Source organism: Oncorhynchus masou, chromosome 13 (genome assembly GCF_036934945.1).
Source record: "Oncorhynchus masou masou isolate Uvic2021 chromosome 13, UVic_Omas_1.1, whole genome shotgun sequence".
Taxonomy (NCBI): Eukaryota; Metazoa; Chordata; class Actinopteri; order Salmoniformes; family Salmonidae; genus Oncorhynchus; species Oncorhynchus masou.
Genome location: NC_088224.1, coordinates 63373810 through 63392285, shown reverse-complemented (window position 1 = coordinate 63392285; position 18476 = coordinate 63373810). Strand labels below are relative to the sequence as shown.

Here is an 18476-nt window from a genome sequence, read left to right as displayed (position 1 = left end):
AACCAAAATTCGTTACAAACTGATGCAAGGACCCATGGATCCTCATTGGTCAAAAAAACAAGAAATTCAAAAAGAGGGCCGATGCCAAGTCTAGTTTTGAGCATCCATGAACTTAAATTTAAAACAGGTTTTTGCATTCAAGTTAACATTGTGAAGACTATAAGTTATATTTTGGTAATGATTTGGGATATTTTCATAAAATAATTTTTGAAAATAGAACGCGCCGTGACGTTTGGGCACTGTTGCCTAGTGACGACGGAAGGGTGTTGTTTACGGTACTGGTAAATGTTTTGTATTTTGATTGTATTGGTTGAAGAGTCGAAAATATGTAATGGGTAATAAACAAGGGGTTATGCGTCCTATGGGAAATAATGTGTTAGGTGGAAGGTGTGTGCCACGAAGCATTAGCGGAGTGGCACGAACCTTCCACGGAGTTGCATTATTTTCCAGAGAACCCATAAGAAAGTTAAAGCCCCGAGTTTATTATACCACGGCTATACTTTAACAGACTTGCAAGTTCAGCTAACCAAACCATCAGTCCTAGCTTGCTATTTTGAAAATCGAATTAAACAATGGCAATAATGTTTTCAATTCGACTTTTGGCTTTTAAAAGCAGTTCAAACATTCGTAAATGTATTTTGGTTAACTACTCGGATTTCAGAGCAATCTCGTTTGTGCGCAGAATAACTGGATAATTTACGAACGTGCAACACCCGTTGAATATGACAGGTGTCAGTAAATGTTGGCCAAAAAAATGAATGAAATTGTTGCTAGCAGCACAGTTACAGTCACTAACGTTCTAGATAACATGAAAACAGCCTAACTAGCCCTGCTCGGGCGAGTAATGTGGCCAAAGTGAGGTGTTCTCTCATTTGTGTCTGGAAGTAGCTAGCCAACGTTAGCCAGTTGGCTTGGGCGCTGACTGCCGTTGTGAGATCAGAACTCTCGGCTCAACCCTCCTCCTCAGCCAACGCTTTGAATTTACGAACGGACAATCTGACAACGCACTCAGACACAATAGAGGCAATTTACGAACGCACCCGTAGAATATGTAAGAATTAATTTCATAGCCATTGAATTATACCGTCCATTACAGGGAAACAATATACGCTCTATAATGCCCTTCAAGTTAATCAGAAACAAGTATTAAACAATACTTGAACAAATTATTCCTTTGTAACATGACATCAAGACCGAGCAACGAAAGCCTTAGAATCTCTAGAGTTTGTTGCCAAGGAACTCTCGCGATAGTATTTTACACAGCCCTAGTACGTCAGCGAAATTAGAAAATGAGTATCTCTGCCTACGTTTCAGACCATTGCTTGCTAGCTGCATAGCTATCAGTCTATTTTTCTGGTTTTGTCGATTAGTATAATTGCTGAGGAATATATAACCTTATATGCATTAACTATTAGCGGTGGAGCTACTATGGCAACTGGACATGATTAGTTGTCTGCTATCAATTGTGATAACCGTGAAGACACGTTAGCTACAGTGAAGGTACCGTAGCAACGACAGACGCTTGTTTGACTAGAGAGGTAGCTAATTTAGCTAGCGTAGCAGCTATTCAAGTAACTATCAACAACCTAGTAGTTGCTATATACGGTCAGTGCTAGCGATATGGCTTCTGCACTCAAAATAAAACATGCCGGCATAACTTAGCTAACTAGACAACTGTGTTTTTTTAAAAATTGATCAGCCAGTGTTACTAGCAAACTGAGTACTGTTAGCTATGAATAGCTAGCTACTTAGCTACTCACTTTGCTAATTGTATAGCAAGCTAATACATTCTGTTTGGTAACGAACTGTTCTGTCCAATTTGAATGATCGATGACAACCCTTCTGTTTACAGTGAGTGCCTAGTACCTATTTTCTGAAGACTTCACATTAGCCACCACGATGAGATTAAAGACATCATTACTCAAGGAACCAAAACATATCCTTTTCAGTTTTGTGAAAGATGGAACGATACTACAACAGTGCTTTGACCTGATTGTTCGTTTTTTTCTATTGAAAAAAAAAACATGGACAGTCAGCAATCATTAATGAAAAATCTGTTATAAAGTTGTGCCTCTAATAACATACTAGGCCTCTTTTGCTCTGGTCTAGGGGGTATGTGTCCGTTCCTCCAACTCGCTCTAACGTCATGGACCAAAGCCAAGGCTGCCTGAGACAAATATGATATTCAGTGCACCTTGCACCACCAGACCTGGGTTCAAATACTATTTGAAAACTTTTAAACATTTTGAGTGTTTGCTCTAGCCTGTCCGGAGTGGCAGATGGGCTGGGTTTGCAGTTTTGGGACTATTTGAATGGTCCATTTAAATGGTTAATCAAGCACACATAACCCAGGTCTGCCTGGCACCTTTCTAAAGGCATGCTTATTGCAACCTGTATGTAGGTGAAAATGTTTTTATATGCTAATTGATCAGACTTGTGTGTGTGGATCTGCCCTACCTAAATACAAAGAAAGGTTAATACAGGATCTGTGTTGATTAATTCACCTGAAAAGCAACCACTGTGGTTGAGTCTGTTGCAGTCATCAACCCTGGACCCAGAGAGTTAGGCTACAGGGTGTGAGAACGTTTGTTCCAGTTTAATGCTAACACACCTGGTTCAAGTAATTTAGATATTTTGCAGCAAGCTCTGATCTATTTCCACCTAACCATTGTCCTCCTTAACATCTGGACACATAAAGAGCTTGTGAGCTGTGTGGGCTGGACCACTGCAGACGAGCTGTACTCATGCAGTGAGGACCACCAGATCCTGAGATGGAACCTGCTGACCAGTGAGACCAGCCTGGTGGTGAAGCTGCAGGAGGACCTCTTCCCCATCGACCTGCACTGGTTCCCCAAGACTGTGGGAGGCAAGAAGCAGGCCCAGGCTGAGATCTTTGTGCTCACCAGCACTGATGGCAAGTCACCAAAGGGCCCAATAATGATGAGGAATAATAAGAGATTTTCTCATAACAGGCTTTGATAATTTGTTTCGATAACTTTATTTATGAAGCACCTTTCATACCTAAAAGCGCTATCTGAAACATGTTTTTGGCACCGCTAACATAGAAAATTAATGTTGCATTTTAAAGCAATGGTAGTTTCTCACATTATTCAACAAGACCGATTGATATTGAATTAGGTAGGTGATAGAGGATATGAGTCCCAAGGTACATAACTGCATGGTCTGTGTGAAATGTCTCTCATTGACCAGAGTGTTATACTACGAAGCAAGCTTCCGTTAGCTGCACATTCTAGGTCAGGCTTCATTCGTACCACAACCGTGGATATTGCCCGTCTGCCTGCTTAGCAGGCGTGTAACTTGTTGCTTGTTGAACGCCGAGCTCTTCGTTGAGGCAATGCTGAAACATCAATCCATGGCCAAGTCGGTGCCACATTTTCAGTTGTGCCAAAATCAAAATGAAAGAAAAGGTATCTTGCAAATCCAGCAGGCTTTGGTGTGAAATGGGCTTTTCGAAGTGCCATCTTCATTTTATTACTTATCATTAATGTCGTCTTTGATGTGATTAGCAATGAACAAGCACCCTTTTCCGACTCCTGTCGCTCCTTCTGTCTGTGGAACAGCTTGTTGTGTTGTGGCTATATACACTGCTCAAAAAAATAAAGGGAACACTTAAACAACACAATGTAACTTCAAGTCAATCACACTTCTGTGAAATCAAACTGTCCACTTGGGAAGCAACACTGATTGACAATAAATTTCACATGCTGTTGTGCAAATGGAATAGACAACAGGTGGAAATTATAGGCATTTAGCAAGACACCCCCAATAAAGGAGTGGTTCTGCAGGTGGTGACCACAGACCACTTCTCAGTTCCTATGCTTCCTGGCTGATGTTTTGGTCACTTTTGAATGCTGGCGGTGCTTTTACTCTAGTGGTAGCATGAGACAGAGTCTACAACCCACACGAGTGGCTCAGGTAGTGCAGCTCATCCAGGATGGAACATCAATGCGAGCTGTGGCAAGAAGGTTTGCAGTGTCTGTCAGCGTAGTGTCCAGAGCTTGGAGGCGCTACCAGGAGACAGGCCAGTACATCAAGAGACGTGGAGTAGGCCGTAGGAGGGCAACAACCCAGCAGCAGGCCCGCTACCTCCACCTTTGTGCAAGGAGGAGCAGGAGGAGCACTGCCAGAGCCCTCCAAAATGACCTCCAGCAGGCCACAAATATGCATGTGTCTGCTCAAACGGTCAGAAACATACTCCATGAGGGTGGATGAGGGCCCGACGTCCACAGGTGGGGGTTGTGCTTACAACCCAACACCGTGCAGGACGTTTGGCATTTGCCAGAGAACACCGAGATTGGCAAATTTGCCACTGGCGCCCTGTGCTCTTCACAGATGAAAGCAGGTTCACACTGAGCACATGTGACAGACATAACAGAGTCTGGAGACACCTTGGAGAATGTTCTGCTGCCTGCAACATCCTCCAGCATGACCGGTTTGGCGGTGGGTCAGTCATGGTGTGGGGTGGCATTTCTTTGGGGGGCCGCACAGCCCTCCATGTGCTCGCCAGAGAGCCTGACTGCCATTAGGTCCCGAGATGAGATCCTCAGACCACTTGTGAGAACATATGCTGGTGCGGTTGGCCCTGGGTTCCTCCTAATGCAAGACAATGCTAGACCTCATGTGGCTGGAGGGTGTCAGCAGTTCCTGCAAGAGGAAGGCATTGATGCTATGGACTGGCCTGCCCGTTCCCTAGACCTGAATCCAATTGAGCACATCTGGGACATCATGTCTCGCTCCATCCACCAACGCCACGTTGCACCACTGACTGTCCAGGAGTTGGCGGATGCTTTTGTCCAGGTCTGGTGGAGATCCCTCAGGAGACAATCCGCCACCTCATCAGGAGCATGCCCAGGCATTGTAGGGAGGTCATACAGGCACATGGAGGCCACACACACTACTGAGCCTCATTTTGACTTGTTTTAAGGACATTACATCAAAGTTGGATCAGCCTGTAATGTGGTTTTCCACTTTACTTTTGAGTGTGACTCCAAATCCAGACCTCCATGGGTTGATACATTTGATTTCCATTGATAATTTGTGTGTGATTTTGTTGTCAGCACATTCAACTATGTAAAGAAAAAAGTATTTAATAAGAATATTTCATTCATTCAGATCTAGGATGTGTTATTTTAGTGTTCCCTTTATTTTTTTGAGCAGTGTTCTTATAATCCATAGAAAGGTTTTGGAACCACTATCCCTGGCAATTTGACTGTTTAACTCATTGGTACACTAGCAATGGCTGTTAGTATTTTGACATTTGAAATGCAAACTATCACGTGAAAAAAAGTATTTTGGAAGGAAAATGCGGTCTACTAAATGTGTAATGTGATAGACACTTTAGTTTCAGTTAATATACATTTTTTAGGGGGGATGAATAACATTTAATCAGTCGTCTTCCTCAAATGAAGAGGACGCCGTCACAATCTTTGTGAGTGGGATGGTATCTGATTTAATTGGTCTTCAATTCAATGCTCAGAAACATTATTCAGGGTAAATGGAGTTAGCCCGGAGCTAGCCTGCCTGGAGCAGGATAGTTCTGAAGGATTTGTTGCCATAGAAATTTACCAGTCTAAAAGGTGAGCCACTTTTGTGGTACCGGTTATCCCGAGTTGAACTCAAGTTGACAGAAGTTACCTCACTAACTCCTCAACTGATTCAGAGCACAGGACTGTTGTTGTTCTCCTGTGTCTATATCAGCTCTAAACACACAGAGTGGAGATGTACGGCGATGGCAGGCGACGTGTGGTCACAATGTTAATGGCAGTGTAGGGTTGCATAAACACACCCACAAACTGAAGCAGCAATTTTCCCTTGCAGATCATGTAGTCATGAAAACGTTTGCATCTGTCTTTCTGGTACATAATGATTATAGTCATCATATAGGTAATATTATCACAATTGACTGCTTTTTAGAACAAGTCATTGGTTTCCTTTATGGAGAGGCAGTGTTTGTTTTGAATGTACTAGTCCTATATCTTAACGCACAGCAACTTCAACATTTTTGGGGGAGGGAAGGGGAGGTGAGATTGCACAATAGTCCATTGCAGCTTGTAACGGCACATTTTTCTGGTTTCTGTTTTTAATGTCAGTGAAATTTCACATGGCTATGAAATGGTTAAATAGAAACCACAGATGTATAGCTTTGGTGTGTGTGGGGAAAATCTATAGTAACTTTTGTGGCTTTTTCCAACCTCATTTGCTGTGTGGACCTCTGAGGCGATATGTCAAAAATGGGTTTGGTTCGTAGTACTGACAGACAGAGCAAATTCTGTGAGCAGTTTTGAATGTGGCATTTTAACAGTCATGTCTTTTAATAGATATTACATTTTTAAAAGCCTATTTTAATTCTGAGCGTCCTTTAATACAACAGCCATGGTCGTATACACACTACCTGTTTTTCTGGGTCTGCGACATTCACATTTGTTAGGACATCCAAATATAGAAACTGGAGAGAGAAGCATCATGCTGATTTGCAGTTTTAGGCAACCAGAAATGACATAGAACATTCTGTATTTTTTAATACGCACCGCCACAAAGTATATGGTAGGCTAGTGTCTTTGATAACTGTCTCCATGCCTGATCGCTCCCCGTCTCTAGCAGATAGGAAACTGTTTCATTTAAGCAGCAGAGAGACATCGCTTTCATTCTTCCGTCTTGTGTAAGAAATGTCTTCAGAAGGTTGCTACCAACTAGGACAGTGGAGCAAAATACATTATGTATGAGAACCTGACTCCATTGGTTACAGTTCTTTATGTTTATCTATTTGTTTGTTTCTGTGTGTGGCCGAGTGCCTATATTCTTTGTATTTATGAACTCTCCTGACATCATGTGTTATGCTTTTAGCGTGCGTTTTGACTGTTTGTTGCCTCTCAAGTGAGATTTAGAACTAGAGAGACAGTTTATATAGTATATTTCCTTCATATCTAATGGACTGTACCCGTCTTCAACCTGTCTGTTCTTTTGTCTGTCTGTAGGCAAATTCCACCTGGCCTCTAAGATGGGCCGTATTGAGAAGAGTGTGGAGGCCCACAAAGGAGCTGTATTAGCCGGGAGATGGAACTACGACGGGACCGCTCTCATCACAGGTGAGGGGGACACAGGGTAATAAACAAACACAAGAAAATGTAATACGCTGCTCAGAAACAAGTTTGTTATAACTGCCATAGATTGTAACTCAGATTGTTGATGTTGTTTCCTCAGCTGGGGAGGACGGACAGATCAAGATCTGGTCTAAGAGTGGCATGCTGAGGTCCACCTTGGCCCAGCAAGGTAAAATGTTTCAAACTATTCTTTCAACCACTCAGCTCAGCACTTACTGTATTTTAAAATTAATTTGCGCAGCAGACTCGCAGTGCATAGCCACACTTTGTTTTGAAACAAATGCAGCCACCAATATTGTCCCTTTTTAACAATTTCCTGTTTTGTCAGCCTGGGGCCCTGTAGTTTTTGTGGTGCAGTTGCTCCACGGTGTAGTGACAACATTGCACTCTCTCTGTGTGAAGAGGTGTATGTGAGTGTGTGCTGTAGTCTTCCAGCCCAGTGTCGTCAGCATGCTTCTGTTAGACTGGCGCTTAGCTGAACTGATCAAGTGTGCTCGCATACTCCCTTGAAAGACCTTTGCTTGAAAAACGACAAAATTCGGCAATAGTTCTGTTAGTCCTTCTTGAGATGTCATAGCCAGTGTACACTTCCTCAAGAAATCTGTAATTAATTTTTATGTGCAGTACCAGTCCAAATTTTGGACACACCTACTCATTCCAGGGTTTTTCTTTATTTTACTTTTTTCTACATTGTGGAATAATAGTGAAGACATCAAAACTATGAAATATCACATATGGAATCATGTAGTAACCAAAATAATGTTAAACAAATCAAAATACATGTGGGAACTCCTTCACTGTTGGAAAAGCATTCCAGGTGAAGCTGATTGAGCGAATGCCAGGAGTGTGCAAAGCTGTCGTCAAGGCAAAGGGTGGCTACCTTGAAGAATCTCAAATACAAAATGTATTTTTATTTAAGACTTTTTTTGGTTACTACATGATTCTATATGTGTTATTTCATAGTTTTGATGTCTTCACTATTATTCTACAATGTAGAAAATAGTCCAAATAAAGAAAAACCGTTGAATGGGTAGGTGTGTCCAAACCTTTGACTGGTACTGTACATGCCAAGAAGAACAATTTTACATCTAACGAAGATGTTTGTGGCAGTATATCTCAAGTGAAACAATGTGCATGAAAACGAGTCGTCTCTCGTTGAATGACAACATACATATCATTGAAGAATCCCTACTGTTGACCAATCATCAACGAAGGGGTGTGGACTTCGGCTACCGACTTCGGGCTTGACTCGAGGAAAAAAGAAATCACTACCCATGTGTGAATGAGGATGCACTGTTTTAATCATAGGGGGTGAGTGTGTCAGCCTTGTGCTTTTTCAAGCCGCCTGTAGGTCTCTCTCACACTCTGTGCCCAGGCAGTGGACCTGCTGCGGCCGGGCCAGGGACAGTTGTAATGAGGTCAAACCCATGAACACAGCCACGTGAGTTACAGAGAGAGAGACGGCGCTAGCGGAAATTTTGTAAACATAAGGCAACACACAGCCACCAATTAAAGTCTCACACACAGACCGCTGTGTTCATTAAGGCCATTTCTGCTTTTTAGGGCACCTCACTGGATGAAAGAGAGAGAGCGAGAGAGAGGTATGTAGAGAGAGAGCAAAAGGGATTTGATGAAAAGAGAAAGGCTTGTCACAGAGCGGTACAATACTGTTCATGTGTATTCTCTGTGCCGTGTCACAAAAGTTTCTCCACTTAAACTGAGCTTTTGGTTGAGGACAAGTGGCATGATGCGCTGTCATTATACAGCTCTGAGAATGGTGGTTATATAGTAACCTAGATAATGTCATCACAGTACATATAGAAAGACTAGTACAGTTTGAAGCTCTACAGGATATGCCTCATGTTCTGACAATTTTTAGGCTTTCACATTTACTTCCACAGTTGGGATTTGTGTGTGTGTACAGTGTCTTTACAGTGTGTGTGCGTGCAGTGTGTCTGTCTGTGTGTATTTAAAACTGCTGTAAACGATGCCGGTGCGACGATTTTAAAGATGGCCTTTGTGTTAGTAGTGTTTAGTCCAGCCAGATGATTTAAGATGACAACCATGGAGGATTTAAGATGACAATCTGGCAGACAGAGAGAAGTGTGTGTGTGTTGAACTATTAGGGTGTAATGCTGCTGGATACAGTTGAAAATGCAGCCAATGCTCCAGTTCCATTTTTATTAAAGGCACCGTAAAGTTTCAAAGGTTTATTGGAGTGGAGTTTTATTAAAATCCATAAAAAAGACTCCTAATGATCCATTTCTCTAACCAGTACTCGCATACAGATGGTTTACTTATTAATTGATTCATTGTGCCATTTTGAAATATCTTCTCAGAAGTGGCCCCCAAAAAATGTTGCCGTTGATGGTAAAAACTGGCCATCCGGATGACATGGATGCATTCTCCTGAATGAATGGGCTCTTTGCTTCCATAGAAAACTGGGCAGAGGCAGGAGCAGTTTCGCCACACGATGCACATTCTCCCTCAGTCCTCTATTTAATGTGTCTGTCTGTGTTGTTGTGAACCATGGCATTGACTGGACAGGCTTGAGAGGGAGTGAGCTGCACAGCCGCTGTTGCACGTACAGATTTGTAGAGAACATGGAGGAACTGGTGGTGTCTCCTAACAGGTGTGGACACATCATCCACACTGCAGATGCATCTGTGCAGGTGCTGCGCCCCCTTATGCACACACACACTGCAGGAGTCACGGGTACAGCTGGGGGCCGTTGTTGTGAGTCTTGAGTGAGATGATGTAATCGTGTCCCATTTGTGTGGGGGAGGAAGGGTGAGGGAGGAGAGGACGTGTGTAGAAGAGGAGGAGGGGGGCAGAGGGAACTCGTCTCAGCCGTCTCTCATTGTCAGCCCGCGATCATGTGACCTCTTGGCATTTGAGAAACCACAAGCAGGGTTAAATGTCAGCCTGCCTCTTTCTCACTCACTCACTCACTCACACACACACACACACACATACACACGGTTTAGGCAGGTTTCTCTTAACGCTCAGCTGTCTTGGTGTGATACACAGCCAGGTCTGCAGGATTCCAGCAAGCTTTGCACGCAAAACCCCATTCCTACAGGCTGCACGAGGTGAACCTTAAGAGTAAATATGACACTGCTGTGGTGTGGAAATTAGAAATACAATCTCCTCCAGCTGCTGCAGTGTCTCTGTGTTTGTAAGGAACACCAAGCACTTCTCCGTCTGCCTCGAGGTAAACTGTGTGATAGCTAATCAATGCTCTGATGAAACCAGAGTCAACTAACTAGTGGATCTTCTACTGACAGAATTACTTTATTATATGTCACGCTGTCTGAGAAGGAGATGCAACTGTGAAACGGCCTTAAACAAATTTCAGTTGTCATAATTTTCTGATGTTAATGGATGTGTTATGAAAATAGTATCATAAAAGTTATTGTTTGAGCACATGGACATTGTTAAGCAGTGTGATTCCTCACCTCCTGCTGTGTGTGTCTCTCGCTCTCTCCCTCTCTCTCTTTCTCAGGGTCTCCTGTGTACTCGGTGGCCTGGGGCCCGGACTCTGATAGGATCCTGTACACGTCAGGCAGACTGCTGATAATTAAGCCCCTGCAACCTAGCGCCAAGCTCCTACAGGTAGTGTGTGTGTGTGTGTGTGTGTGTGTGTGTGTGTGTGTGTGTGTGTGTGTGTGTGGGGGGGGGGGGCTTGAAGACCTCGCACTCCAGTGAGTATTCTTCTTGTTCATGTACATTTGTTTATTGTTTTTGGCACTGAATTGTGCCTGGGACCCTGAGTAAACACCAGAGGGTTTAGTGTGCACCCCCCTCCCCCCACCTCTTCCCTCCCTCTGAGCAGAGCAACAGCTGGCAGTGTATGGAGAAACCCCCTGCACAACTCTGAGCCCCAAAACCCCCTCACCCCATCCCCCTGCTCCCTTCGGGGAGAGACAGAGTCGTGGGAGAGAGAGGGGTTTGGGGAGGCGGGTGGGGGTGGAGATCAGGAGTTGTAGTGATAACCTTCACATGGCAGGAGGAGAAAGGAGACCATGACTGAGTTGACTCCTCCTTTCGTCCTCCTTTTATGGCACGTGCCTCTGGTTATCTGTTGGTCGATACATCTCATGAGTATTGACCTACAGTGCCTTCGGAAAGTATTCAGACCCTTTGACTTTTTCCACATTTTGTTACGTTCTAATTCTAAAATGGATTAAATTGGGGCGTCTGGTTGCCTAGTGGTTAGAGCGTTAGGTTACCGAAAGGTTGCTGGATCGAATCCCCGAGCTGACAAGGTAAAAATCTGTCGCTCTGCCCCTGGACAAGGCAGTTAACCCACTGTTCCTAGGCCGTCATTGTAAATAAGAACTGGTTCTTAACTGACTTGCCTAGTTAAATAAAGGTAACATTTCTTTTTTCTTTTTTTTTCTCGTCAATCTACACACAATACCCCATAATGACAAAGCAAAAACAGGTGTTTTAGATTTTTTTGAACATTTATTTTTAAAAGAAATTCACATTTGCATAAGTATTCAGACCCTTTACTCAGTACTTTATTGAAGCACCTTTGGCAATGATTACAGCCTTGAGTCTTTTTGGGTATGACGCTACAAGCTTGGGACACCTGTATTGTGGAGTTTCTCACATTCTTCTCTGCAGATCCTCTCAAGCTCTTGTCAGGTTGGATGGGGAGCGTCGTTGCACAGCCTTTAACAGGTCTCTCCAGAGATGTACAGAGACTTGTCCCGAAGCCACTCCTGCGTTGTCTTGGCTGTGTGCTTAGGGTCGTTGTCCTGTTGGAAGGTGAACCTTCGCCCCAGTCTGAGCAGATTTTCATCAAGAATCTCTCTGTACTTTGCTCTGTTCATCTTTCCCTCTATCCTGACTAGTCTCCCAGTCCTTGCCGCTGAAAAACATCCCCACAGCATGATGCTGTCACCACCATGTTTCACCATAGGGATGGTGCCAGGTTTCCTCCAGACATAACGCTTGGCATTCAGGCCAAAGAGTTCACTCTTGTTTTCTTCAGACCAGAGAATATTGTTTCTCATGGTCTGAGAGTCCTTTAGGAGCGTTTTGGCAAACTCCAAGCGGGCTGTCATGTTCCTTTTCCTGAGGAGTGGCTTCGGTCTGGCCAACCTGTTTTCTCTTTGCCATTATGGGGTACTGTGTAGATGGAGGGGGGGAAATGATTTAATCCATTTTAGAATAAGGCTGTAGCGTAACAATGTGGAGGAAGTCAGGTCTGAATACTTTCTGAATGCTCTGTGTGACTGTCCAACCTTTCCTTACTTTTTTGAAGGGGAAACTATTCTGACGATTTTTCCCAGTCCCATTCAGTATGCTGAACAATAAGCAGCACATCAGGATGTGTCACTTGGGGAACGCTGGGGTGTGTGAGTTAGTGTGTGTGTGTGTATTACAGAGATGTAATGGGGTCTCTGACGGGGTCGTGTGTGTGTGATCTCGCACCCGTGGCGACCTGTGAAGGCTCTGCCCTGTTTCCAATTAGAGCCAAATCCAAGCTATTACATTAACACAGAGCAGACTGGGAGGCTGTCAGAGAGAGCACCTCGCTCGACCTATAGCTCTCTCTCTCTTGTCTACTAGGCTCCTTCTGATAAGAACGCTCTCCTCCCTGTATCTGCTTTGTCTTTACTCCCTGCAGACTTCTCCTGCTTGTCCTTGACAAAAGAACCTCTGAGTCATATTAGCCTTCAGCCCAGCGTGTAGTATATCGATATGGACCTGCACCCCCCCTCTCTTTCCTTTCCTCTCTCTCCTTCCCTGGGACTGGTTAACCGAGGTGTGTTCCTGAATGTATTGGTTGGGTATGGAGAATATCACTGCTCACGCATAAACATCTGCTCTTTCTCTGCTCCCTCATCTCTTCCTTGTCCCTCGCTCCCTTCCTCTCCCCAGTGGAAGGCCCATGATGGGATCATTCTGAAGGTGGACTGGAACTCTGTGAATGACCTGATACTGTCAAGTGGAGAGGACTGTAAATACAAGGTCAAGTGTATCCCGTGATCCAAAAATGAACTGTGTTATAACGTGTGTATCATGCAGTTGCAATACTGTCTAATTGACCCTGTTCCTTCTCCCACCTCTCTCTCCTTCTCTCCCCCTCCTTCCCGTCATCTCCCTCCTTTCCCCTCTCAGGTGTGGGACAGCTATGGTCGTCTGCTATACACGTCCTCGTCACATGACTACCCTGTGACCTCGGTGTCCTGGTCTCCGGATGGGGAGGTGTTCGCCGTGGGCTCCTTCAACACCCTGCGACTCTGTGACAAGACCGGGGTAAGGGCGCCCCTCACCCCACCACACGTCCACTGCCAACCCCTCACACACCTCTGTGTACTGTCACTGTGTTTCAGTGTGACAAACCTGGTTCTGTAAGAGGTCCTCCATCTCTCCATCTCTTCCCTAGTGTGTGGAAGTAGATGGTGAATGCATGGTGTCTCTCTCTGTACACTTAGCTCATTAGTCTCTGTCACATGTCAGTATTAATATCTGGGGCTGATAGTGCTGTTGATGGTAAGTGAGCGAGTGATGGATGGCAGGTAGCCTAGTGGTTAGAGCGTTGGACTAGTAACCAGAAGGTTGCAAGATCGAATCCCCTAGCTGACAAGTTAAAAATCTGAACAAGGCAACTAACCAGCTGTTCCTAGGCCGTTATTGAAAATAAGAATTTGTTCTTAACTGACTTGCCTCGTCAAATAAAGGTAAAAAATGTTGTTTTATTATTCTTCAACGTATGGCCAGAAACAATATATCTTAGCTGGATTATTTGTTTAGTTAAAATAGAAATGTCAGTGTATTGCTCTATGAGACGTGGCCTAATGAAAACAAACAGCACAGGGCTCTGGTCCTCTGCACTGATCACCACTCATTTCATGCTACATTTTGATCTAATTAGAATCAAATGGCATATTTTTTGCACCAAAACAAATGGTCTGGAGAGAGACTCTGAGCCAACGCAGATGTCTACACAACACCGAGGTTATGAAAGAGGTTGTGTGTGTGTGTGTGCGCGCTTGTAAACACTGTGTATTTTAGTTTGTGCATGCATGTGTGTATTCAAGGGTATTAGCTTTCACTTGTCTAGTTTTTACAGATCAGTGTGGATGAAGGAAAGTAGATGTGGAGAGGAAGGAAGCCATCTTGTTCTTCTGAGTTGAACCCTCAGTCGGACGCTATTCCATTCCAGCCTGTTACTAGCTTTTAGGGATTACGAGGCAGAAAAAAGTTAGCAGCAAGAGTACAGTAATAAGCACTATCTTCTTTTCACACTGTAAATATTGCTTTATTTTTTTATTGAATACACAAATCCAATAAGATTATTTGGACTAGTGAGACCACAAACTCTCTGAGCGGGTGTAATTGTGTTGAATAATGATCCTAAATCACCTTTCTTCACAATGACAATCATGTCTCTGTGTTGTGAGTTTGTTTACGTTGTGGGTCTGTTCCATTGTTTGTCATTGCGCCACTCTGTCTTGTGGTGGGGTTGACTGTGGCGCTCTCTCTCTTTCTGATGACGCGTACAGTAACTCTTAACTGGAGTAAGGGTCTGTTTGCCTTCACCTCCTCCCAGGCCACAGAGGGAGAGTGTTGTGTATACTGTAGCCCGGCCCTGGCCCGCCGTGGGAGGGTTGCACAACACCAGGGAGAAGAAGACTGAGGAAGAAGAGAAACAAAGAGAGAGAAGGCCACTCAAAAGTCACTTCATAACTGCTCCTTGATAAGTTGATGAATCTGATCCCGTGTTCTGTCGGCCCAGCGGCCCTTGCTTTCAGTCTCCTGCACATTTGGTGTGTAGGCTGTGTTCCAGTACATACAGGGTAACTGTTGCATCCCTGCCTGTATCTGGGCTGTAGTTGGGCTGCGGTGCAGAAGGAGTTAAGCACAGTGAGGAATCTTTGCTGTTACTACCGTGACTAATGGGCAGGAGTTTCATTCTGTATCTGGTACAATGAAACCTTGCACTTTACAGAGCGCTGCCTCAGCAGGAACGGCCAAGCACGTTTAACCCCTAACCTCCAGCAGGACTTCTCTCCTCCTCTCTATCTATCTCTCTGTCACCTTTTCTTTTTTCTTTATCTCGCTCTCTTTCACTCTCTCTATCCCTCCATGGGACAGATGAAGTGCATTACCCTCCTCATTACCACAGGGCTGGGAGGAGGGGGGATACCCCATTACACGCACACACACAGATACTGAGGCACACATTAACAAGGATGCACAGATACAGACACACACATGTTGGGGCTAGTCTCAACGTCAGCCCAGGACTGAACTTGATCAATTTTTCTCATGTTTTTTTTTGTTTGTTGATTATCTTGATTATATGTCTCTCTATTGACTTGAATAAGGGAGCAACTGTTAGGGTCTTGTCCCCAGCCCCTCTCCTCTTTAGGCATGGAAGATCTTAGATTCTCTATTAAGCACAAAGCAGTACACTGTCACTTTTTTTACTGGATTTGAGCACAAGAAGTGAGTGTGTGTGTGTGCCTGCATGTGTGTGTGCCTGCGTGTGTGTGTGCCTGCGTGCGTGCGTGCATTCGTGCGTGCACTCCAATGGGCCTGCGAGACAACAGTCTATTTACGAGGCACTGCAGCTGGTGTCTAGCGTCTGGACTCTGTCACGATCCCTGACACTGTGACACTCACTAACAAGTGTGACTCATTGTGCCCTCTCTCCTTCCCTCTCTGCCTTTCTCTTGCCTTCCTTTCCCACCCCCCCTTCTCAAATCAAATCAAATGTATTTATATAGCCCTTCGTACATCAGCTGATATCTCAAAGTGCTGTACAGAAACCCAGCCTAAAACCCCAAACGGCAAGCAATGCACTTGTAGAAGCACGGTGGCTAGAAAAAACTTCCTAGAAAGGCAAAACCTAGGAAGAAACCAAGAGAAGAACCAGGCTATGAGGGGTGGCCAGTCCTCTTCTGGCTGTGCCGGGTGGAGATTATAACAGAACATGGCCAAGATGTTCAAATTTCTCTCTCTCTCTCTTCCCCTTTCTCTCTCTCTCCCCCTTTCTCTCTCGTCTGCAGATCGGTACACAGACACTATCATAGACCCTGTTAGTGTGTGTGTGTTAGACTAATTTGTCAGAATAACAAATAGTCTGATGATGACGCTCCTGTGGATGCTATGACATCACGGTAAGATGGTAGATTTTTCTTCAAAGTCTTCAACTTTCCTCTCTGCCATGAAGACCTCTGCAGACTCTTCCAGAAAGAAACCCCCACTCCAGCTCACCTAACGCACGCCAGACGCCGTGTTTTGTCCTATGTTGGGTCTTGTTTCAGGCCTTAATTGAAATGTTCAGAACAATCATTGGGCTATTAATACCTGCTGTTCCCAGGATGTGGTTGGGACTGAAGACGTGGCCCAACTCTGGCCCAGTCCAGGAACCGAGAACCAGGAACCCTTCACTCCACTAATTAGCCAAAACCAATGTGCAATGGCTGTCCTGCTTCAGAAAGCCTGTACTCAATCAGGAGCGGCTGATGGCTTCTTAACGCTGCTATTTGCCCATCTATTTGACCTCATCTGAAACAGCACTATGACATAAAGTCAGAAATGTGTTCTAAATCTGTGCTGGGTTTCCTACCACCCGACACACACACACACACACACACACATTGGAAGTGGAAAGTCTGAGGCTCCCTCTCCACTCCCATAACATCTGCCTGCCCCACTCACACAGCCATAGGAGATAAGTCGTCATAAATTGTCAAATGTATAGCTGACAGTTGCAGCGTTGTTCTGAAGGGGAGGGGGTCATGATATAAAACCACTAGTATCTGATGTAATGCAGATATTATTTTGCGCAACACGTAAAATGTCCCGAATCAATGCAATTGATGATTTAATGATTTATCGTCTCCAGCTGTGATTTTTCTGCCTGATACAATGTCAGTCTGTTGGCTCACATAGCTACACAGAAAATATGCCGTACAATGGGTTCTGATAGCGTTTGGAAACACTGTCGGAGCGTTTTTTAGTGTAACATGGTATGATGTGGAGAATCCTATGAGGTCAGTCTGGTCTGACCTGTGTCCCATTCTGTCTCTCTGTGTGTGTGTGTTTAATAATCACATGTACAGGGTTGCAGGTGTGATTACTGGGTACCGTGAACATCTTAGGCTCCAACATGCAGTACTAAGTGAAATACAATGATGTAAATGGTAATAAAACAATGTATAGAAGTATAAATAATACTACATACATCATAACTGTAGCAGTGATGAATAAAGACATATCTTTGGGGTGGAGGCAGAGTAAAGACTGTTGGGGGGTGGGGGAGTGTCCATAGAGGGAGCAGCATGACCATTGAAGGGGTGCGGGGAGTGTCCATAGAGGGAGCAGCATGACCATTGAAGGGGTGCGGGGAGTGAAGCAGCTTGATGGTCTGAGGGTAGAAAGTCTTGCTGTTTTTGCCATGATGCTCATGTACTGCCCACAACTGAGTAATTGAAACGGGGAGAACAGGGCAGGGCTCGGGTGGCTGGGAGTCCCTGATGATCTTCTTTGCCTTCCTGAGACACCTGGTGTTGTAGGTGAAGGCAGGCAGTGTGCACCCAATGGTGCGTTTGGCTGCATGTATCACCCTCTGAACAGCCTTGCCGTCTGTGGTGGTGAAGTTTCCGTACCAGGCTGTGATGCAGCCTGACCGTATGCTCTCAATGGTGCTCCCGTAGAACACTGTGAGGGCCCTCGGGACAGGCCAAATTTCTTCAGCATCCTGAGGGTGAAGAGTCGCTGTCGCGCCTTCACCGCGTTGTCCGTGTGGTTAGACCATTTCATCTTCTCTGAGATGTGTACGTCGAGGAATTTGATGTTATTGACCGTCTCCACGGCGGCCCTGTTGATGAGGATGGGGGTGTCCAGCCTGGTTCCTCCTGATGTCCACAATCACAATATTTGTTTTGCTAACATTAAGGGGGAGGTTGTTTACCTGGCACCACGGTATCAGAGTGCCTCGTTGTTGTTGGTAATCAGACCTACTACTGTCGTCAGTGAACTTGATGAAGGAGTTGGAACTGTGTGAGGCCACGCAATCGTGGGTATACAGGGAATACAGGAGGGGACTAAGGATGCACCCTTGTGGGGCCCCCTTGTTGAGAATCAGTGTTAAGGAGGTAATGTTACGTACCGTCACAACCTGGGGGTGGCCCTTCAGGAAGTCCAGGACCGAGTTACATAGGGAGACATTCAGACCCAGGGCCGTGAGCTTTGTATTGAGTTTATAGGGCACTATGTTATTGTAGGCCGAGCTGAAGTCGATGAACAGCATCCTCACATATGCATTCATTTTGTCCAGGTGGGTAAGGGCATTGTGCAGTGCAATTGCAATCGCAATTGCGTCGT

General features: G+C 44.8%; 1 protein-coding gene across 2 annotated transcripts in view; it reads left to right on the top strand.

Moving 5' to 3' along the window:
* Positions 1–163: 163 nt before the first annotated feature.
* ift80 (intraflagellar transport 80 homolog (Chlamydomonas)) overlaps positions 164–18476 on the top strand; it is a 72037-nt gene continuing 53724 nt past the window's right edge. Inside the window, exons 1-8 of one of the 2 annotated variants that reach the window (XM_064984669.1) lie at positions 164–275; positions 1853–1939; positions 2696–2914; positions 6996–7106; positions 7222–7290; positions 10627–10736; positions 13017–13106; positions 13257–13394. In XM_064984669.1, coding sequence (XP_064840741.1) covers positions 1900–1939; positions 2696–2914; positions 6996–7106; positions 7222–7290; positions 10627–10736; positions 13017–13106; positions 13257–13394 — 777 coding nt within the window. In that variant the 5' untranslated portion in view covers positions 164–275; positions 1853–1899. Of the gene's footprint in view, positions 276–1273; positions 1501–1852; positions 1940–2695; positions 2915–6995; positions 7107–7221; positions 7291–10626; positions 10737–13016; positions 13107–13256; positions 13395–18476 lie in introns of those variants that run through there. The other variant, XM_064984668.1, reaches the window with a different exon arrangement.